The 23801-nt window shown below is 41.4% G+C and overlaps 2 protein-coding genes across 3 annotated transcripts in view; one reads left to right on the top strand and one right to left on the bottom strand.

Annotated features, from left to right (window-relative positions):
• The first annotated feature begins 502 nt into the window (after positions 1-502).
• Positions 503-12865, top strand: lrrc29 (leucine rich repeat containing 29). Its single transcript, XM_037766497.1, has 11 exons — positions 503-952; positions 2222-2323; positions 2497-2631; positions 4751-4930; positions 6667-6972; positions 7174-7390; positions 8086-8243; positions 8338-8553; positions 8640-8852; positions 8959-9176; positions 10383-12865. The coding sequence occupies exons 1-11, from the start codon at positions 899-901 to the stop codon at positions 10549-10551; spliced, it is 1968 nt and encodes a 655-aa protein (XP_037622425.1). The 5' UTR covers positions 503-898; the 3' UTR covers positions 10552-12865.
• elmo3 (engulfment and cell motility 3) overlaps positions 12564-23801 on the bottom strand; it is a 25672-nt gene continuing 14434 nt past the window's right edge. The window contains exons 12-21 of one of the 2 annotated variants that reach the window (XM_037766495.1): positions 22801-22923; positions 22611-22715; positions 22235-22343; positions 21968-22104; positions 16569-16732; positions 15051-15163; positions 14821-14922; positions 14590-14669; positions 14426-14506; positions 12564-14331 (exon numbers count right to left, since the gene is read on the bottom strand). In XM_037766495.1, coding sequence (XP_037622423.1) covers positions 14119-14331; positions 14426-14506; positions 14590-14669; positions 14821-14922; positions 15051-15163; positions 16569-16732; positions 21968-22104; positions 22235-22343; positions 22611-22715; positions 22801-22923 — 1227 coding nt within the window. In that variant the 3' untranslated portion in view covers positions 12564-14118. Of the gene's footprint in view, positions 14332-14425; positions 14507-14589; positions 14670-14820; positions 14923-15050; positions 15164-16568; positions 16733-18824; positions 19303-21967; positions 22105-22234; positions 22344-22610; positions 22716-22800; positions 22924-23801 lie in introns of those variants that run through there. The other variant, XM_037766496.1, reaches the window with a different exon arrangement.

Raw genomic sequence — 23801 nt, 5'->3', positions numbered from 1 at the left:
ATACTTGTATTTTGTGTTTCTACTAGAACATGTTTACATGCTGCAATGTTAAAAAACAACTTTATTTTCCTCATACTGTCTGCTTGAATATACCTGTATTTACCCTCTGTCTGAAACACTCCGTTTTAGTGCATTTCAACGGAATTGCAACAGAATTGCATTGCTTGGCAACAGTTTGGGTCTATGCGTACTTCCTGTAAGCTGATGTCATTCACATACACTGCAACCAGGAATAAACTGGGACACATTTAGAATGTTTACATTTAAAACCGTGTAATGGTCTAAATATTGTAGATTTGTGACATCACAAATGGACAGAAATCCTAACGGCTTGTTTCATAATAAAAAAGACAGGATAATCTTACTTTTTTACAATATGGGACCTTTAAGGTTACGTGATATATTCCATATTTCTACTGTCTTAACAAATCTAAAGCGTTCTACATAGATTTCAAAAGTGGCAGACAAAAATATTGAGTGCCTGGTAAAACTTAGCTTCAGACCCTGGACACGACCCAGAGACAGGGGGAAAACCCCATTTCCCATAATGCTCCGCCCTCCTGACGTCAGTGTTTTCTCGCCGGTCAGCTGATCCAGCTGAAGTCAGACTGACTCCTCCAGCCTGTGGTGGAGCAGCAGGTTACTGTGTAAAGTAGCTTATAGTGAGATGACAGCAGGCTACACAGCTCTTCACCGGCTTCCATTCATCTGAAATTGGTTATTTTATTAATCAGTTTAACGGATAAGAATGATAGGAGTCATGATTCCCGTCGCTTAGCAGCAGTTTATTAGTGAAGAGCTACAGCTTGTTAACTTGTGCAGCTCGCTAGCTAATGAAGGGCTAACTGAGTCTCTGGTGATGGTCTGAAGTTCTCTGTGTAACGAAGGAGAAGCTGAGATGGATCCCTGCAACGGAGAGGACATCATAGAGACACCTGAGCTGCCTCTGGAGGTGAGTTCATGACACCTCAGTGGTTAGAAGAAGAAGAAGAAGCTAGAACAGTTGTTGTTGTTTACAGGAACACATAATACCCTCCTGAGACCCGGATGGAAAACAACTTTACATTTATTTTTTTATTTTTTTTTTCAACATAGTTTAAGTAATTATGATGAATGAAACATTTCACTTTTTTTTATTTTTTCAATAATGTTATTATTATCTTTTATAATGTTCCTTTTAGTGGGGGTCAATCTTACATTCATTCATTCTCACTGTGCAATATCATTTTCCACTTTTGTTAATAGTCTGTTTACTGTCAATACTGTATATACTGCTCCTATTTTATACTTCCTTCTATTTAAATGGTTCATATTTTGTTACACTTTGTTTAGCTCTTTTTATTCTGTGTTAGCTGATGCATCTTGTTTTTTGCATTATCCCCTTTGCTGCTGTACACTGCTAATGTCCCCTCTGCCGGACTAATAAAGGAATATCTTATCTTATCTTATTACAAGGTACAATGTGGTAATGATAAAATAATATGTTTTTCTTTTTAATTCTTTCTCATTTGATGAATGTCGGAAACAAATGTAAAACATTTTGTATAACCTGCTCTACTGCCTGGCTGTCTTCGTCCTCCTTATCTCCTGACAGCTGACAAAGTCTGACTCTCTCCCAATCATTTATTTGCAAAACCTTTTCTGCCTCACTCTTTGTTTCCTGAAGTACAGAAAATGGTTGAAAATGAGAAGAAGCAAGTCCCACTGTCTCCTGCAAAGGACATGGGTTAAAATGTGTATTTTGAAAGGCTTAAACACACACTTCTAAAACTTTAATATAATATAGTTAAAACAACATCCCTCTGAAGAACAGAAACAATATGTATTTATAAATTTGACCACCCCCTTAATGCCATTTACTGCAATTCCCGCCATTATGAAACAAGATGTGGCCATACCCACGTGTGTTACATCACTGGAAAGTCCAGGGTGTGCTTTTCACAGTACATTAGGATTCAGATAAACTGCATGCATGTTGTTTGATATAAAGGCCTCAGTGTCATGTCCTCCACAGAGGACAAATTGAATTGCTGGGTCTGAGGAGGCGCCAGTAGAGCCACAATGTCATGACATACTGCTCTTGTTAAAGGACAAAACGTAATTCAGTCATACAGTCATACAGTCATACAGTATGCTGTCATTTGAGTTAATAAAAGGCTGTCAGGTGACCCTGGGGTGGATTTTTCTCTTCTAACGCTGTATTTCTATCCCCTTGCTGTAGATCATAGTTTACATCCTGAGCTTTCTTCACACCTCAGACAGGAAGGAAGCCTCGCTGGTCTGCCGCAGCTGGTACTATGCCAGTCAGGACTTGCACTTTCAGGTAATTTGCTTCAGAGCAAAATACATGATAAATCTGCATTATAAATATTCTAATATTTATTATACTTGCACTACAGAAGGTGTAGACACACAGCGTCGACTAACTGACTGTGGAACTGTGCTTGAAGGCAGAGTAAACCCATGCTACCTCTCATTTTGTTTCTCTTTGTGCAGAAGAACGTCACCTTCTGCTTCCCGGCTTCAGCCTCGTCCCTGGAGCTGATCAGGGGTCTGGGCGGAAAGTCACGCTGCAGTCTGATTATCAGCCAGCTCGATGGGTTCAGTATGTCCAGATCACTGCTTCTGGAGGTGCAGTATGCTGTTACTATTAAAAACACTTCACTACGTGGGTCAGCATGAGTGCGGATAGTTACTGTCTACACACTTATTGAGATTCTCAGGTCTTTTCATAGCTGAACATAACTTAAATCATTTTAGATACTCCTGTAAAATGTTCCAATTGCCAAAGCTTCAATTTAAAGGTGCAGTGTGTAGGATTTGGCGGCATCTTGCAGATTTGCAACCAAATGAAACTTCTCCGTAGTGCCAAGCGTGTAGAAGAACTACGTTGGCCGACGCAAAAACGCGAATGGCCCTATCTAGAGCCAGTGTTTGGTTTGTCCGTTCTGGGCTGCTGTAGAAACATGGCGGCCGTTTGGGAAGACCGCTCCCTATGTAGATATAAACTGCTCATTATAAGGTAACAAAAACACAACAATTCTTAGTTTCAGGCAATTTATACACTAAAGAAAACAAACTTGCCCCCCTAAATGCTGCACACTGTTCCTTTAAGAATAAGTTGAACTGAACTATTAGTCATTTTACTGAAGACACCTGAAGCTCTTCATGAATCCAAAATAAAACCCTCTTTATGGTACCTCGAGGCCAAACAAGACAAATTGGAAGTAGAAGTGGATGGGTGAAATATATAATTGGGCAGTATTTTTGATTGCCTGTGTTTAAAAGTACAGTTTGTAGAATTTGGCAGCATGTAGTGGTGAGGTTGGAGATTGCTACCAAATGAGTACCTCTCCGCTCACTCCTCCCTTTCCAAGACTGTGGTAACGTGAGCTGCCGAGTGCAAAACCATGCTAACGCCGTTCGCCTCGCTCAGAGGTCATCCTTACCATATTAACACTACTTTAGGAGCAACGGAAGTCAGACGGTGGCTGCCGGCACCACGGTTTTGCACTCTGCGGCTCACGTTACTACAGTTTCACAAACGTGAAATACAGTGGCCTTCAGGTAACGTCAAAATGTGAAAGGTTCTCGCTAGAGTCAGAGTTTGGTTTGTTAGAAACATTGCGGACTCCGTGAAGACGACCCGCTCCCTATGTAGATATAGACGGCTCATTCTAAGTTAAAAAAAACACCACGATTCTTAGTTTAAGATGATTATACACCAATGAAAACATAGTTATGAATATCATTATATACCATTTCTGCTAATAGATCCCCTGAAATGTTACACACTGTTCCTTTAAATATGTCTTCTCTCTGTACTAAAACAGTAGTTTAATTGTAGAAATGATATAGCTGCTGTCATGTGAATTAGCAAGGTGATTACACTTCAAATGATCACACGCTTCGTTGTGGGTCCAGAGAATTCCCCCACCTCGAGGGCTTACGAAAGCCTTTTGAAGAGATCTGAGCAAATCCAAGTTGCGTGGATTTTATTCGACTCAGAAACGGATCATCATCAGGCTGGAAAAGAGGCCTCCCCTCCTGAAAGGCAAAGCCTGTAGTCAGCCAGGAACAAGAGTTGTGCATTGTCTCGAGTATTTGCATGGTATCGCTCTTATCATTAAGATTTCCCGTCAAACTGACCAGTATTTAGTAGAGTCATAATTAAACAGGCTGTGGTCCAAAGTTCAGAGCAGCTGCAGGAGTAACTGCAGAATTCACTCTCATTGACCCTTATCGCTCTGTCAGAAACGTGTGTGTTTGTATTTGGGTGTGAACATGCAAGCATTGAATTTCCCGTTAAAGATTTTGTGGACTACTACCAAGCTGTAAAACCTCAACCGTCGCCTAGAAAGATAAGGACAAAGTCTAATCTTTGACTTAGCATGTGAATGTTGAAGTTGGATTATTTTAGGAAATCTAGTGCTGCTATAACCATCACACACTGTTCATGTGTCATACTTTATGACATGGAAGCAGCAAGTTGTGAAATTAACCGCCCACTCATTCTTCCTGACCTCCTGATGAGATAAAACTTTATTTTCCGTTCACATGAAAATTTGCCTTGCATCACATGCTCCAAACATCACCAGAATAACATAAAAACATAAACATAACACAACACAAAAAACATCTGCCACTCCATTGCTTCCATGTTTGCTTTACTCCAATCGGTTTCTTTATTTTCTCTTTGGATTCTCATAATTTCTTCTCTCTCTCTCTTTTTGTCTTTCTCCCTCTTCAGGTGGGTCTGTGCTTGGGCTCTAAGTTGGAAAGCTTGTCCCTGCCTGGTAGCAGCGTAACAGAGGCCTCTCTGCTGGCCCTCCTCCCTCGCCTCACCTCCCTCCGCCGGCTGAACCTCAGAGGCCTGGACAGCCTCTTCATGTCCGGGGCTTTCCTCTCCAGGGAGGACCACAGACAGCAGGTAATATATACAATATTATATAATAGTGAGATGGTGGGCTGAGGTCAATCATTGTTTCAATAAGAGCTGACCGTCCTGCCAACATGTCTTGACCATAGACTGTATATAAAGATGGACGACGCTTCTCCACTTCCGCCCACTGTACAAAAGTGAAGCCGAAATATCCCGGATACGGGAGCTGCTCTCCTGAGATTTTGGCATCATTTGGAGCCAGAGTCTGTGCAGTAGTGATTGGGGGGGGGGGCTGGAGGCTGGAGCCACAGTATGAAGGTCCCACCCACACACCAGCCTGAGCCAATCACGAGCCAAGCACGCCCGCAGCTTGTTAGTGTGAGCCACCTAGCTGCTAAGTACTATACTGCATATACTATACTACCTACTGTATACTGCAACTCAACAAATAACCATAATATCTCTATAACTACATTTCTGATCAAATTGACACATGTTCTATTACACAGACTCGTGGCGGTTATGGAAAGTTAAAGTTACATCTGATCGTGACTACTTCACTCAGAGCAGCTGTCAATCACAGTTGTCAATCCTGACGTCTCAGCCCCTTTTTTATAGCTTCAAATAACTAATTAAAACCAAACTTATCAGAAAAAATTAACACTTGAACATACATCAGCGTGATAAGAACTACCTAAAATGACAGAAACCATCTTTGGGACTCTTTGTACGTTGACTTTTTAGTTTGTCCCATCCACTAACATTGAGGGGGCGGGATTTACTGCAGCCCCTCTGGCTACTGAGACACTACAAATGCAAAGAACAAAGATTGTCAGTGTGGTTTGACACAGGAAGTAACAATTAGCTATTGGTTTGGGGGAATTTAGCACCTGATTCAGAGTTAATATGGATGATTCATAAAGAAAGTGGTCAATATGTAGATTCATAGGAGCATTGCATTGTTAGTTGTTTTCTTACACTTTCCCTGGTAAATATTCAGGCTTTTGTGTATCTTACTGTGAAGTGGCACCACTGGTTGTGTTATTTGCACTGCTTTCTGCTGCATATGCTTGAGCAAATGTCTCTTTATCTGGTTTAATTGCTTTGTTTTAGTTTTTTTTCTGTGCTGCATTGCCCCTGACCCAGCTTTCTTATTTACTGGTTAATTCCTACAAGTTGTACGTCACTATACAGCCCCCATGAAGCTACACTGGTGGAGGAAGTGTGATAGTATTACATCACCTGACATAGAGTGTTTGCTCATTAGTTCACTAATGTAATTGCATGGAGAAATAAAGTTTACCCTAAATAAATATGCCAGACAATTATATCATTTTCTGTGAAAACAATGTAAAAATGGTATTTGCACTAACTAATTGCACTCTGCACGGCTGTGTAAATCTTAAAGCTGTAACAGAGAGACATTTGCTAAAGCTAATGTAACTAGCTTAGCAGAGCAAATGAAGTTCTTACAGTAGTTTTATGGTCAGTGATTATAAATGTAATCACGAGGGTGACTGATGGACATTCCCCTCACTATTACAGTGGAAAAATGTGGCTTAACCTTTCACACTAATACCACACTGTACATCTTTATTGTCATTGTGTTTCCACATCTTTATTGTTTGTCCACTTGTAGTAATGCTCCAAATTCAGGTCAAACTCCATTTTCTTGTTCCAGTTCCGGCCTTTTGTGTATCTTACTGTAAACTGTCACCACTGGTTGTGTTATTTTATATATTATATATATATACTTGAACAAATGGCTCTTTATCTTGTTCCAGGTCAGGTCAGCTCTGTCTGGTCTGGAGGAGCTGGATCTGTCCGACCTGCGCTACCTCTCCGACCTCACCTTCAACCGGCTCACCGGCTGTACCCCGCGCCTCCGCCGCCTCTCGCTGGCCGGCTGCCATATTGCCTTCGAGTTCGACCCGTATCGAGGGTGCCCGGTGGGAGCCGTTAAGGATTCGTCAGCATTGCTGTCACTGAGGAACTTGCGGAGGTTGTTAACGGAGCAGAAATCCACCATCGTAGCTCTGGACCTCAGCAGAACCTCTATCACCCCTGAGTCACTACGCACTATTGCACAGGTCAGGATGCCTTTGCTCCCTGCAACTGCTTGAACAGCCAGGAATGATTCTTCACAAATGAAACTGCTTGAGTCCTATCTCTGTACCTTTATGCAGAGACAATAATCTTCTTTTCCTGATTTTAGTGTGTCCTTCAAGAGTTTCAATTGCTCATAAAAGACACATTTTTGACACAATTTCTTGATATTCCTTCTGTTTCAGGTTCAGGATTTGCTCTTAGAGGAACTGTGTCTGCACGGCTGTAAGGAGCTGACCGACTACTCAATGGAGGCTCTGGTGAAGCACCAGCCGAGCCTCCAGAGACTGGACATCAGCGCCTGCACTGAGCTGACCAGCAGGTCTGTAGAGGCTGTATCACAGGGCCTGAAGTCATTGACACACCTCTCCTTGTCTCGCAATTGGAGGATCACTGAAAAAGGTGCGTGTAGTATATTTTTTGTTTTTGTGTGTATCATAGACTTGATGATCAATTTGTAAATATAGCAAAACTGAAAGTCTTAACGCTTTGCTTAGAAGGCTTTAGAAGCCAGTGTTCATTACAGCCTACAAACATTAGAGTTAAGTCAACAGCTACTGTTAAAAGCCTAATCAAAACTGAATTAAAAACTAAATGCTGTATCCTGTTGGTCGAACTCGAGGCTTCAAAACGGCAGTCCACAAACCAATGAGTGACATCATGGTGACTGCGTCCACTTCTTATATACAGTGTATGTTTGGGATTTATCTATGTCATGAAATCTATATAAAAAATAGAATGTTTTCCTCTGGCCAGGGGATAAATGGACTTGCATTTATTTAGCGCTTTTTTCTAGTGTTCCGACCACTCAAAGCGCTTTACACTACATGTCAGCATTCATCCATTCACACACACATTCACACACACATTCATACAGCAGAGGCTGCCATGCACATCAGGATGTAATATAAATACTCATTCATATACCGATGGCTATGCCTTCGGGAGCAATTTGGGGTTTAACTGTCTTGCTTAAGGACACATCGACATTTGACCTCGAGCAGCCGGGGATCGGTTTACCTTACGACGTGCCTGCTCTACCCTCTGAGCCACAGCTGTCAACTCCTGTCCCATACATCCACTTGTGTTGTCCACAGGCCTCGCTGACCTTCTGTCTATGCCGTCCCTGACTAGTCTGGATCTGTCTCAGTGTCTGCACATCAGCGGAACAGAGATAGTTAAAGGCCTGACGGGATCCCGTGCTGCCAGAGCACAGCTGGAGACACTCAACCTCAAGAGCTGCACCTACATAAGGGTCAGTCGGGTTGTTTGTACAGTATGTGTGTGTTAACGTGTGTCTGTGTGAAAATATATGGAAACAAATGTTCTTCTCCCTCCTCTCTCCTCAGGATCTTGCGGTTTACTCTCTCACCCAGCTTCTTGGGGATACTCTCCGTGAGCTAGACTTGACGTCGTGTGTCAATGTGACGGACCTGTCCGTGCGCGCTATAGCCACGTACCTGCAGAAGCTGGTAGTTCTGCGGCTCGGCTGGTGTAAAGAAGTCACAGACTGGGGTCTGCTGGGGATGGTGGAAATAACCAATTGTGAGCCTGATGAAGTGATGGTGAGAACCACAGATATGTTTGCAGCACCTGTAGTTTTAGTAGTAAAAGTGTCATAGCTGTTATATTAATGTACTTATTTCAACAGGTAGACAAGGGTCCCAGGTTCACCCGGACCTTCGGCAACATGGGCTTCTTCAAGCCTCCTCGTTTGTCGTTTGAGGAGCGACCCAAGCTGGTGACACAGAATGACCTGCAGCAGTTCAAACAGCAGGCTGGAGCTTCATTTCTAGCTCTCAGCAGGCTGCAGGAGCTGGACCTCTCCGCCTGCCCCAAACTCACGGACAGCAGCATCACACAGGTGGGAGGCTGAGGAGAGGCAAATGTTTCTGCTTGCAGCAGGAATGCAGAATATTTGAAAAAAAAAAAAAGAAATCAGGAGTTAATACTGTCTCTCCTCTCCTCAGGTGGTGCATTACCCAGACCTTCGCCGTCTGTCCCTCTCCATGCTGCCGGAGATCACTGATGCCAGCTTGGCGTCAGTAGCCTGGCACTGCCGCAGCCTCACCAGCCTGGCGCTCAGCCACTGCCCGGGTATCAGTGACCGTGGAGTGGCACAAGCTGCACCGTACCTGCACAGGCTGCAGCATCTCTACCTCTCCTGTTGTAATAACATCACTGACAGGTGAGTGGCACACAACTCCACGTCTACTGGTAGGGTTTTTCCATACACATACTGGCTAGGCTCGACTCGGTTTGACTAGGCACGGCAGGGATTTGCATCTCCATTACAACAGGGCTACCCGCTTGAAGGTACGTGTATGTAGTGGTCAAAAGAGTGGCTGTAAAACAGTGGATGAATAAATTGAATTTCCTATATTCTTCACAATAAAAGTCCCCTGTTATTTTTGCTGCTTGTTCTCTTCCTCTCTGCAGTAATAGATTTGTTTTTTTGTTTTTTGTTAAGAATAACAAAGCATCGCTAATTCAGAGATAAACATTTAATTTCCTAAAAATTCTTCACAATAAAAGTTCCCCATTATTTTGTTATTTAAAAGCTTTTATTATGAAGCAGCAAAATAAGGAAATGTTGGGTTTTCATCTGCAGCAACTTTTTTTTCCATTTTATTTTATTCATAAGATTAATTTACCAACAGTAAGGCATTATCATCATTACAATAACAGATATCACAATAGACATAAAACATTTACAAAGACAATAAAATAAAAAAATAAGTAAATAAATTTAAAAAAGCACAACATAAATTAACAAGGTTTAAAAAAAAAGGGTATTAAGCAATCATTAGTTATAGGGTCAAATCATTTTTTAAGTAATATAAAGAGGTCTTTGGCATATTTTGATTTCATTAATTTCAGGGATTTAATAAAGAGTTGATTTTTTTGTTTTGTTTTCAGCAGCAATTTAACACAAGTTCTGTAACTTGCTGCTGGAAGCAAAACAGTAAAAGGAGGAGAGAAACTGAACCTCAAACCACAGAGATTCGGTTACAACCTACAAAAGTAGCCTACTAAGAGATGAGCACACGAAGACTTTTAAAAACGTCCCTCTGGTGTCCTGAACAAAGTTGAGTCTTGCTCGCAACCAGCTCGCCACACACGCTTGTTTGAGGGGGATAAGGGGGGTCGTCACGTGTTGGCTGCGAGGCTGAGACGTCACTGCAATCCGTTTGGATGCGGGTCGGGTGCACATTGGCCCAACTCTGGAGATGGTCAATCTCAGGCGCGGCGCAGCACGCTAAAGCTGATAATGTAAATCAGCGTGGTATGGTTTGACTCGGCGCGGCCTAAAGTGCCAATGGAAAAGCCCTATGTATCTGTAGCCCCAGATTTAAGGATGAATTCCTGATCTCTTGACCTTTGAAACCCGCAGATCCTTGTTCCTTCTGGTGCAGCACTGCAACCGTCTGCAAACACTCGACATCTCGAGGTGCAAAAACATCTCCGCAACAGCCGTGGACCTCCTTCAATCACAGCTGCCCTTCTTGGAAAATGTCCACTACAAATTCATAGGTGGGGCTGATCTCATCCTTCCACTCTGACTGACTGACTGACTGAATGTCCTGGATGACCGCTGGTCCTTTTCAATAACAAAAACCTGCTGACCAAAGACTGCTCCGTGAGTTGGGCTTTTGCACAGTTCAGCAATTTGCACAAGAACTGAAGGAAATGTAAGTGATCTTCTAAAAGTGTCAGTCAGTGTGAGACAGGTACCACTTGTATAAAACTAATGTCTGTAATGACTGAAAAGACACGCAACCTAACCATAATATTAACTGTTTAGTCCAAGGAGGGAAAAGTTTGGATGTAATGTTTATGTCCAGTTTATGTGATGCATCATCACTGAGGGCACAGATTTATTCTAAGTCTATGTACAATTGTTAAAAACCAAGAGAAACCCTGAAAACTGACACACAGTAAGAAGAAAATATCGTCACAGTATCTCATTATAATGAGAATGTGAATTGTTGACTGACTGCACATTTGTTTTTAGGAGACAGGTGTCGCCCAAACAAGAGGCTTTGTTGTTGTTTTAATTGTCTTGAAGTAACAAGGTGTTTTTATCTACGTGAAAAGGTATCTCAGAAAATACTTTCATAGCTGAAGGTTAGGCAAAAAAACTAAATGAAAGAAGCTGTCCCATAAGAAATAATGTTAAGATTGAAAGTACATGTCTTATAATATATAATGTATATATTTAAACATTTTGAACTAATGTAACTAAAATTGAAAGATAAGCCGTGGACTAAATTCTCACATTTTACTCTTTTTGCTTAACACGAGAAACAAATGTCTATTATTTTGAGAAGTAAAGGAAGGTAACACTTCATTTGGATGCTCATCCTGTATAGCTTTGTCGACAGTGCTTTTGATTTTCTTGATAATTTATTTTTTTAACAACCAAATAGGAGAAATATTTTTTCTAACAATGACCGCTCTGTGTTGCTAAAGTAGAAGTAAAGATGGGTATATAAGACTAAGGGCACAACACCGCTACCTACTTAACTGTCATGTTCCACCTATTGCTTGGATTTAGTTTAACTTTGCAGTGCCGTGATATCTGCCCTACACCTCAAATCAATATGAATATCAAAATATGTATTTATTATAAAACTAGCCTTTAAATACAAAGTTGTTGAAATTTCAATTTTGTTAAGAAACATATACAAAAACAATAAAGGTGGTGCAGTAAAGCAAAATGTGTAAAGTGATGAGTAAAATACTTTTTTTTCCTTCACGTTAATATGTAATTAAGTACGCAAAAATAAATCGCTTTTATACTTTTAAAGATATATAAAAATTTAATTTTAACTCCATTAAACCCCATGAAGCTCAAGATTTCAAAATGTATCTCCACTGACAATGTTTAAACTAGACACTTCAAGCGCCACTATAATAGATATCGTTACCACTTTTAAAGATTTTATACAGATTTTTGAAATTCTTTTAATTTTTCTTAAGTTATTTTCATTTCCATACTTTACTTTGCTACAGCTTATAAGATAAGCAGTATAATAAATAAATAAATAAATAAAATTACAAATGTAATCAGATACAAACACCATTCAAACATCCATACCTTTATTTATTTCTCATGCCAGACTGACTCCATACTAACACACTTCATGATGGTTTTAAATCTCTCTGAGGTCTAAGCCATTTTCCCTATTGTTGCTCCGCCTGCTCTCCTTCTGTAATAATGCATGTAGAACCTGAACACTGTAATGCACAATCATGTTATTTACATCTCCTTTTTCAGGACAAACTGGGCTATCAGAATACGTACGCTACAGTGATGTCACATGAATGTATGAATAGTTACATCACCATGAATACAAAACTAGAAATTGAATCTCAATCTTGCTCTGAGGCAAAGGTGAATGACGGGAAGCGATTTATTTTGCATGCTCTCTTTCAGAAGATGGAGACTGCCTTTTTTGGAAATGTCTTTTCCTTTAGAGCATGTGCCTGCCTTCGTTTAACCATTCAAAGTTCCTTTGAAAACTGCCAGCGTTATCCGATGTGACAAGCATGTAGTCAGAATTGAGTCTCAGATTTGAAGGAATTTATTGAAATATCCCACAAACAGCAGACAAATCAGGTCACAACATTTCTCAATGAAAATCTGTGGACATTTGCTGTTATTACTGGATACTAGAAGCATAAAAGCAAACTGTTGTGTGTGTACTCTCTCCGTTTGTTGTCTCCACTAACCACTGTAGCCTAATTAGAAACCATATCCCTTTATACTGCCGTATGTCTGCTGCACTACGCCAGAGGGAGAATTATAGACTGTAAAGATGAAAAATCAATGATGAAAGATGCTGATTTTTATAAATAAACCGCAAAACATCACACATGCCTGTTTTTTCTCAGTGTAAATCAATCTGTTTATTCATGTGAAGTCACCCAAAGCATGTGATTCAAAGTGGATATCATGTGTATCAGGAATGCACTGCAGAGAACAGTCGAGACTGTGCTTAAATCAAATAACCCTGTGCCAAAAAAAAACAGTCAAACACACAGCGTAATATACTGTAGACCTCTGTCAGTTATTGAGTAGCTGCTTCGAGTGTCAGCGTTGAGTGCTAGGTGAGTCGGAGTGTAGCATGTGACCTCCATCATATTATAATAGCACCTTGTATAAAATTGATCAGTTTCAGGATCTGATCCAAGACAGTTGAGAAAAACTGATTGCATACTGTATCATACAGATATACAGGGATGATTGCTAGCTGGATATAAAACTCAACACAAGTCACAAGTTTTTCTCATTATAAAACTGTTGATTATTGCAAAGGTACAGTTGCCTATTGTTAAAAACAAACAGAAAAAGTCAGCTTGGTACCTATAAAAAAATAAAAATTGTGTCAGCATCTCTGCTCCACAGTAATCATATCGAGCCGCTGGGATCCGTACCAAGGCCAGTACCAACATTAGGTATATTTAAGCAAAATAGTGTCCAACACTAGAAACATACTGCATTTGTCTTTGTACCACATCTTGAGTAAGCACTGTGTTCTAGTTAATGCCCATTTTGAAAAAAAAGCAACAGAAAAGAAAATTTAACAAATGAGCACAACCTCGCACACAGGAATATTCCATGTATCGTACATAGTTTTACATATATTTAGAAATATAAAATGATGATTACGAAACAAAAACGAAAGTACCATTACTTGAGTGGCTGTATTGTATAAGAGGAATTTCATTTAGCCAAGTTGTTTTTGGAGTTGGTGTTGAAGTCTCCAGACAGCTGAGGAGGAATCATGAACAGAGAGACGGAACTGAAGATATTTCTCTCCCAGATCATCTGCAGCATTAGTATCGTTCAATAGCCATTTGGCAGCAGTTCACACCCACAACCACTATTGTAGTTTCCACAGGTTTTCTCCTGTTCATTGTTTCACTTGGATGTCCAGAACATCATCAACACCTAATGTTATAAATCTGTGTAATAGGAATAAGTGCATGGATGCACAGGTCAGATCTCATCACACACACGCCTCTTTTTTCAGACGCACACACACACACACACATATATATATATATATATTTACACGTTCACACGTCCTGGTTGCACTACAGCGAATGCACACACACACACTCTACTGCTCAGTCTGGCTGAAGTCGTAGCAGAAGTTATAGTTGCTCGGCGGTTTGGGGACGACCGGCGCGCTGTCAGGGATGGAGACGTTCTCCAGGTCCAGGAGGCGGAGCTTAATCTCCATAGAGAGCAGGATCTCCAGCTCGCTGCGCATGGATTCACTGCTCATCTCGCGGCCAAGGAGAACACTCAGTCCATCTGTCCACAGGCAGAACTGACACAGAGAGGAAGCCAGTGAGTAGACGGTTTATAGTTATAATGCAAACAGAAAAAAATGTGATAAAAGAGGAGAACGTTCAGAGACTTACATCAGTTCTGGAGGGGGCGATGAAGTTCAGGCTGTACTCTTCTACATCGTATGCGATGCTAAATGCCAGGTCCAGAACCTCCTACAGTGAGGGAACACACATACAAAGACAGTGAGATGTGAGCATAACGAGCATGAGCGCATAAGAGCGGGATTGCTGCTGACCTTGTTCTGTTTGCCCTTGTTCTCCTTCATGTGAGGACAGTCTTTACCCGTCAACAAGCCTTTGATATCTGCAACTGGAACTGAAGGAAGGGGGGAAATAGAAAGAAAAAGAGTATTAGTAATCAGGTTAATTTAGAGCAAATAAATAAATCAGGGCTTTTTTTATTAATCTAAGTACAGAAAAGTTGTTAATCTTTACATCTACCAGGCCCCAGCCCAGCTTCAACTCACTCTTCTCTTGCAGGTTTTCAATCGTGGGGTCCGTGTCTTCCTCCACATCACCGTAGTGAAGCATTTTGTGATTGGGTGACAAGCGGCAGTACCACAGTTTATCTGAAAGGAACAGACCATCAGAGAGGTTAGAGGGACAAGACACAGTCTACTGTTTTTTAAGGGTGTGTGTGTGTGTGTGTGTGTGTGTGTGTGCGTGTGCGTGTGCGTGTGCGTGTGCGTTTTCTCACCCTGTCTGCGTCGGCTGCTAATCTTCCTGAACTGTGTTCCTTGACACAGCCTGTTGAGTCTCTGCTGGCGGATCAACTCGAGCAGCTCTGGCTTCAGGCGCTCTTTGAGCTCACTGGAAAAGAAAATCACACACACAAACACGCTGCTTCGTCACATGGTATCAGCAGCCTCTTTATTATAAAGGAACTCACAAGCAAACCGAAGTGAAGACAAAACAAAAACCGAGCACAAGACGTGTTGTTTAGTGACAAACAGCAGCATAAGAAACAACAGTATAGCTGCTGACCGGTCAGCTGGTTCCATGGGGGTGGAAACTATCTCAAGTGTCATCAATACAGCAGTTGATCAGGTTTGGCTATAGAGACACTGTGTTGCTTTACTCTTTCTAAATAAAAACAAAAAACAATTTGAAATGACAAGATTGTGAACCCGTTAACTGTCATTTTTCTTTAGGACCATGGAGCCAAAATTGCTTCAAGAATTCCACATAAATAACCGAACCATGGTAAAACAAAGCCCTGTTTCAAACATAGTCTGTATATAAGAAATGGACATAGTCACTGTGACATCGCCCATTGGTCTATGAAGCCTTGAGTCTGGCATTTTAGCCATCATTATCTTAGTTTTTAGCCATCGTCATCTTGTTTTTTTGCAACCAGGATTGACACTAGAGGGTGGAGCTAAGTACAACCAAAAGCTGAATAAGACATTTTTAGGCAAAATGTTACAATTAACTTTCATGAACTGAAAACACACTGTGAAAGGGTTAAAGTTCTAAGGCGAAAACGCGGACAACGTCGTGGTAGTGACTGGTCAACCACAAAGTAGCCACGCCTTCAAGCATACCCTGCTTTATCGTCTATTTTACTTTCCTCCGGAACTAAGAACCTTTTGAGGAACTCATTGCGTTTTGCTCGCGGGGAACCGGGGTCTAAATTAAGTTCCGGGGACATTTTCCGAGGATATTTTACCCCCCAAAAAAGGGGTCAGGGGTAGTACTTTCTGAAAGTACAGGAACTTTCAGGGTGGGGTTTGCAGACATGACCGTCGCTGATTGGTGAAACACGCACACTGTTTCACTGTAAAACAAGGAAGTACTCTAGTATTGATCTAGGACCATTTCAGGATTATCCTTGTTTGTTAACATAAAAAGTAAAGTTAGGCTTTGCTGTCGGCGTCCTGACTCATTTTAAAAAAGACAAAGAGAGAGAGAGAGATCGCGCGAGTGTGTTTTTAGATGGATAAAGGCGGTTGTGTTGCTTTTTCATATGTCAGTGGACTAAATTGCCTAATCTTTCCAGGTCTTTAGACCACTATGGAAACACAGCAGGCTGAAGGAACCTTTTAGTTTATTAAAAATTAGTCCCGGGACTAAAATTTCCAAGAACTTCTTGATGAAAACCTGGCTAATAGTATACAAAGGCTGATCTGATCTGACATCTTCTGCCATGCGGCTGAAACAAAGTAATCATATAAGGTGGTTTCATCAAACACTGGTATCTAATCTTTAGACTCACAGTACGGGTGGAGCAAGAGTCTCCTCTTGGTGCAGCCGTTCTGTCTGCCGCAGCTTGAGGATCTCGCTGTAGTTGAGGGCGTTGACTTTGTTCTTGAAGAGCTCCAGGGAGGTCGGCTTACTGGACAACGTCCTGGTGATCTGCTCCCTCACCACCTGCATCACCTGGAGACGGAGACACGGAGACAGAGACAGGTTACACACTGTAGGCTGGAGAACTGTGTACTGGCTCCTGTGTTAGATGGGAGGGATGAGCGATAAGGACAGGCGTTGGAGTAAATGTTTAGTTGAATTTAGTTGATTTGTATTCATATTTGGGCTGTTTCCCATTCAGCTCTGCCACAATAACAATTCCCCTTGTTTCAGAGACGCCTTTGGGTTGTAGTGATCCTCAAAAAGACAGCTTCTGTATGAGGATAAGTGGTAAGACTCACTTGTGCACATCATCAGAAGAAGAAAAGAGCAACGTGGTTTTATGGGTGGCTCTCGACACAGACAAAATACTCAACCTCAAAGTTTGCTTTTGTTGTTTCATCACAGATACTGTTCCCGCGGCCAAGAATTAACTTCCATGCTCAAGTTTGCAGAAGTTCCGCTTCGTGTTGAGCCATGTTACAGGCAGCCAATCAGGAGCCTGTTTACTTTGATTTGCTCGAACTAAAAAGAGCGTACGGTAAGGACAAAGTTGTGACCAAGAAAAGAAGAATTTACCTCGCACCAACAAAATGACAGAAACACAGGAAATACATGAGTATTTGATATGAGCCATTTAAGTTGACAATATAAAAGCCCCTATGACTATGACCTTTGACCTTTAAAACCCACAAGAGGAACTTCCTTCTGTTTACTCTACCAGGCCAGAACATGGTCCATGGATTGATATAATAAGTGCAGCTTGCTGGGTGTTCAATCACTTCCTCTCCTTCACTCTTTCATTCATTACTCCCTCTAAGCCGCACCCCTTGCCTCCGATACATTCATATAGTTTCCCGCCTACTTCTATTATCAGTTTAAAGTTAAAGACTCCCTCCTGGTTCACACTGTCCAATCACACGAGCCTATACCTACTTCTGTGAGCCACACAGGGGCCAGCCATTGATCAGCGTGCTCTTTATTAACCCAATTATCTGCAACATCCACCCAACACCCACCCAACAGCTACCATGCTCCATTAGTACACTCAATGATGGACAAAGTGGGTGGTTATTTCACTGAACAGTTGCGAGGTTCCTCCTTATATCGGGCGTGAAAAATCTAATATATATTTAATTTAAATTTGTAAACAAGTCCCCCCAGATTGAACTGTTGTAGCACTGACTCACATTGTGTGTGTGTGTGTGTGTGTGTGTGTTCTGCATGACTTGTTAAACTGAGGCTCACATAGGGGGAAAGGAGGTGACCCCGGGTACCCTTAAACTAGAGCTCAGGGCAGTTGGTCAAACAGTGCATATATGTAAAAATCTATAGCTCCAGTATACGTATACTTCAGTATACGTGCCTCAGTTGTAAATAGTGGAAAATCTATATAGAAATCTATAGCGCTGCAAGACCAAGCCGACTCCAGCACTATTTGTCCCGCTCACGCTTTATCTGACACGCACTCTGCTGACCTAGATCATTCCTGTTCACACCCAATTCCACTGATTGTGAACAATCAGTGACTGAAGTGTAATTCAAGCCGTTCAGTGCAGCTCTGTTGAGACTTCTCTCCACACTTGTCCTGTTATACAAATAACTGTTTGTAGCTGACAAGCAATTCACATACGTTAAATCAAACCCCAAAAGCAGAAATCTCTCTCATGATAATCTGTTAGTGCGTGTTAACCATCCGACAATGTGACCGAACTGTTCATGACCACAGAGAGTGACCGAGTCTGTCCGTCTGGCAGCAGTGGAAGTGCAGATGGTGGAATCCAGACTGTCATTTTATATTGTGTGAACATGCAGGGAAACAAAAACAAGCGACTAGAGTTTCACACTGTGACTCCCTGGCTCAAGCCCCCCTAAGCCAAAATAACCTCACTGTCCAGCAGCTTTACACATGACACAAGCCTCAGACATCCACTCACACTGTTGTGTCATCTTAACTCTCATTGCTATAAGTAATTTCTGTTAAGGCTCACCTTTTTTAACAGTTTAGCCTTGATGAAAAATCGACTTTGTGTCCACACCTGGAACATTTGATATCGACTGCCCAATTAAATCATCTCGCTTAACGCACATTCCAACCAAAAAACAAAACTAAAATCAACCTTACCTCCATCTTTCTTCCCTCAGCACGGACTATATATTTCAACTTCGAATTCCCCCCGTCGCCAACAGTCAGAGAAAGAGTGACAGGGATGACAAGCAGTGAGAGTGAGAGACAGAGATCACCTACATGACAGAAGAGGTGCTGCAGGCCTGTGGGTGTTTTGTAAACAGACACCCTGATACTCTCACACACATGCACCACACACACCCTCCCTCCTGTCCAGCCCCTCTGTCATATAGCTGAACTGGCCAATAGGAGCGATGATGGCAGCTGTCTCTGTTCCCTAAAACCCTGCAGCATGTGCATGTATGCTAAATGTGTGTATGTGTGTGTGGCGGATGACCGTTATCACAGGGGGTGTACAGAGCTACACAAATACATTCACATGACTGAATGGAGGGAGTGTGTGTGTTTGTGGCGCAGTTTCACTCACACAAACACCAAAACTTGCAATTCTAAACCTAAATAAATGTGTGATATAGCATATTACCACCACCTCTCTTTTTCTTTGTTTTGTCTTCCACTCCGCTCCCTCCAGTCCAACCCTCTCATTCTCCCCCCTCTCATATTGTTTCCAGAGGTTTTACGTTCCCTCCGTTGTTGTCTAATTACTGCTCGTGCCCCGAGCGCTTTGTTTTCCCCGTTTCCTTCTCCCTCTGTTTCTGCCGCCCACCACGCTTCTCTTTGTCCACCTAATGCCCCTTTGTCCTTGCCCCAAAGCACCCTGGGAAGGGAGCCGTGGTCAAAAACAAAAGGCCGGTCTGCTGGCCCGGCGCTCAGGACACTGGCCCGCTCCCGAAAGGTCAAGGGGTCGGCAAGTTTTATGACTATCGGGAGAGCACGGACGGTTGTGTGTGATGTTGAATTGCGGCTCAGGACAAAAGCTCTACCACTCTCCTTTTCAGGACGAATGGATTCACAATATTTCTCCCAGACAAGACCCCGCTGCTGAAGGCTTGGCTCAACCTATTACCATCGCACAAGTACTACATAGTGGATTGTAAGGTCACTGTGTGCCTCGTCATAAATGCAGGGTCAGCTCTTTCTGCGGGGGCGGGTTGGGGATGGTTAGCATAATAATGAACCTTTACAAAGTCACAAAAGTACAAACTTACAGAAATCCACTAAAAAAAAAAAACGTTTTTAAAAGGCTCCCATATCAGCTGAAATTCATGATGCTACTGTGCATGATAATATTTATATAACAGATTTGATCACAGAATGAGGTAATCACTGCTGACAAACACCATGAATTTAAGAAGTGAAACAGTGGGGGCATACAAGGCAATGACCAAATCCAACATTATTTCATCATTTATGGACTGTCACAAATTAGTTCAGGTACTCTATCACAGTGATACTCAAAGTTGGGTCCGGGACCCCCCAAGGGATCGTGGCACTCCGCCAGGGGGTCCGTGACATAATTTGATATAAATTATAAAAATGTGCTGTGTCATTAAAAAGTGCTTATCTACAGACGAGGACTATTTGCGCCAATAAAACAAGCATTGTGTCAATTACTCCAACCGACGTTAGCTTTGGCCAAATCTCAAGATGATTGCGAGACACAGAGACAGACACACACACACACACACACACACACACACACACACATCATGTCAATCAGTCACTTTGCACACTCTAATGCAAATATTCCAATCAAAATTTTCTAAAGTAATAGTATAAAGGCTGTTGAGTTGAGTCCAAATGTTATTTGAATAATATAACCCTCTGTTTAAAAGAATATAAGTGGAGCTAACATGATTCAAATTGAAATGTGTTTCTATTTATCTCTATGAAACAGGTCTGAAGTATTTATGTTTTACACTACAAATACCAGTGGCTAAGAGCACAAACGGTAGTAAGCATATGCTTAATTATGATTAATTGTTATGACTAATAGGGGGTCCTTGGAAAAATGTTCTGCCCTGTAAGATGTCCCTGGCCCCAAAAATGTTGAGAACTCCTGCTCTATGGGAAGCACAGCGTTGCTATGTCACAGGGTTTGTTTGCCAGATTTGCAGTAAACAGGTCGGTTCTGGCAACGGTAAAGGCTTGGATCTGAAATACCCTGTGTCATCTTTTTACACACACAGCGACAGTCGACGTGTCATTGAGCCATGCTAGACCAGCGATTCAACAGCTATTTGTCAGTGTAGCGACTGTGATCAGTGGACTACGTTGCATAAAGTGTGTTTAGAAAACACAGCTTGCATGACGCACAAATAGGGTAATCTGCCTTTAACTCTGCATTCCTCCTGCTGGGTCTTTATTAGATGTTCCTGAGTGGACATTTAAAGGGGAACACCACCCAAATTAAGAATTCCAATATGTTATTTCCATGGCCTAGGAAAGTTCAGTCAATATTTGTGAACATGAGCTACTCTCTCTCACAGCCAGAAACCAGCGAAAGAAGTCTCAAACTTGTGATGTCATAGGGTATAAAGTGTGGAGCTGCTTCATAGACTGATTTTATGGAGCAGCTCCACACATTATACCCTATGACATCACAAGTTTTAGTTTTAGCACTCTAGTTTTTGGATTTGGGAGAGAGTTGTTCATGTTTTTTGGACTGTCTTAGACCATAGGAATAACATGTATGAATTTTGAAAATGGGCGTAGTTCCTGTTTAAGACAGATAAGGCTACAGTATAACTAGGACACAGTCCACCCTTTCAGCCAGAGCATTTCCAGTATGTACTGAGCTGTCCCTTAAAACTGTTAATATCAGTATTCTAATAAAATACACAGGGGTTGAGATGGCTTTGGATCTTTTCATTTTTGTTCATTAGACCTCACAATTACATGGGATCTTTCAAGAAATAGAGTGTCCTTTTGGGAAATATGCTGATTTGCTTTCTTACTGAGAGTTACATGAGAAGATTAAAACCACTCTCATGTTTGTATGTTAAAATATAAGGCTAAGCTGACCGACTGCTGGCTCAAGCTGCATATTTACTGTAAAGACATGAGAGCGGTATTGATCTTCTTCATCAAACTCTGAACACATTTCTCGAAAACTTGAACTATTCTTTTAAAGTGAAAAGAAAGCCGGATGAGTTTGAAGCCAGAACTGCCGAGTCAAAATCCTCCCGCATGGCACAGTAGTTCTTGCGAGACCTATGAAGATTGCTATGCCATTGTACCTTGTCAAAGTCCTCCTGTGTGGCTCTCATCTCCTTCCAGGTCTTGTTGAGCAGCTGAATGCAGACACAGAAAAGCTCCTCCACCAGCCGATCCTGACTGAAGAAGATGGGGTGGTAGTCAGATCTCGTCTCTGAGGCTGTTAACAGAGGAACGAATGGAGAAGATGGAGAACAAAAGCAAAACAAAAGATCAGTTGTAGAGTCAGTTTGACCAGAGGTTACGGACAAAGTCGAGGCACTAATACTGTAAGTTGGAGGTCGACTTACGGGGCTCTCCGATACGAAGGATTTCACACAGGATGAGTGTGAGCTGGATGCTGCTCCTGGCAAATGGACACTCGTGTTTGTCTTCCCTGCTGCTGTTCTCCAGGACAAACTGGGAGACGGAAGCAATTTAACATCGTATTGTAAGACAAAAGGAACATGACATTGTGGAAATTTAGAAGTCAAGTACCCAGGTAGTCAAAGTCTATCTTTCACGGAGTGATTTTTTTTTTTCATTTCAAATACGGGACAGCTCAGGTTAATGCCATAATGCTAGATATGATAAAGTCAAAAAATGTTTTGAGAAATGTTTTCTTGTGCCATATTAAATGGAGAGCTCTTCAACTTGTCAAATTAGAAGCAGATAAATCATGCTCACCCTGCTGTAGGCATCAGGATAGCGTGCGGCAAAATAATACATGGTGTCCAAAGCTAGGAGACCAGGAGGCGTTCGCACCAAGTCCTGACCAGGGTTACTATTGTTCTGAAATGATCAAAGACAATATAATCACAGTAATATGAAGATGTGAAGTACCATTATGGAATAACTTCTGACAGCAGTCACTTACAGAGAAGCCTAACTTCTTGAACTCTTTGGCGCAGAGCGAGCGTCGCCTCTCGTTGCTCAGACTGTTCTCGCTTTCTGTCTCAAACGCAGACTGCCGCAAACTGTGGAGGATTTCTCTCTGGTCCTGCAGGGGGAGAGGCAGATAAAAGGGTTGACTTTAGGGTGGCGTTTACTTTACGGAGGTGGATGTTGAGAGGACATGAGGAGCGTTTGCAATATTTCAAACTGTTATTTTGTTGAACCGAACAAACAATACAAACACTGGTATTTTATGGATGCATTCTTCATCTGGTGTATCTGAAAATTAACACTAAGAATGTTACACATTTGTTTATAATTTATTAAGATGAAAGATTAAGAGATTTGCCCAGAAAAATAAACATTCTGACTTTGGAACAAGGAACAGCTGATTACATTTTTAGTGCAGATCAAGATCTGTGATCAGTGGGGAATTATTGCATTTTAGCCATTAACAATTTAAAGTTGATCAGAATCAGATTTATTTGCCAAGTATATACATACAAGGAATGTTTAAAGCATCTCTTTAACATACTTACACAGAAATAGAAAAAAAAAACAGTTAGGGACAAGGACATCAAAGCTGGAGGAATAAAGGTGAGGAATAGGAAGGGATTGTTATGTACAGAAGTGGAGATAAAATATGTGTATATATACATAAATATTATATAAATATATATATAAAGAGCACCAATGACCAACAGTACAATAAGAAATAAAATAAATCGTCTATAAGTCAAGTGTTCTGTAAGTTGTAAACAATACAAATAGTGCAAAGAAATAAATACTGAATGGATATACATGGGCTGGATGATTATGTACAGTATGTACATGTATACATGTCTATATACTGTATGTACAGTGAGTAGGATTTATATTGACAGTGACAGATGATATGTACATATTAAAAAGGAAAAAAAAAATCTGCATTAAAGACTGTAAATTATAATCTATGACGGCACCAGTAGATATTTTGGTGTTAGA

The sequence above is a fragment of the Sebastes umbrosus genome, chromosome 4 (assembly GCF_015220745.1).
Source record: "Sebastes umbrosus isolate fSebUmb1 chromosome 4, fSebUmb1.pri, whole genome shotgun sequence".
Lineage (NCBI taxonomy): Eukaryota > Metazoa > Chordata > Actinopteri > Perciformes > Sebastidae > Sebastes > Sebastes umbrosus.
Note: the sequence above shows the minus strand (reverse complement) of the source record. Positions and strands in the feature narration are given on the sequence as shown.

Bases quoted from the DNA above. Each gene is read 5' to 3' on its own strand.
- lrrc29 (XM_037766497.1), top strand. From the start codon at position 899: ATGGATCCCTGCAACGGAGAGGACATCATAGAGACACCTGAGCTGCCT. The intron at 953-2,221 runs GTGAGTTCATGA...CCCTTGCTGTAG, and splicing joins CACCTGAGCTGCCTCTGGAG to ATCATAGTTTACATCCTGAG. The intron at 7,391-8,085 runs GTGCGTGTAGTA...TGTTGTCCACAG, and splicing joins TTGGAGGATCACTGAAAAAG to GCCTCGCTGACCTTCTGTCT.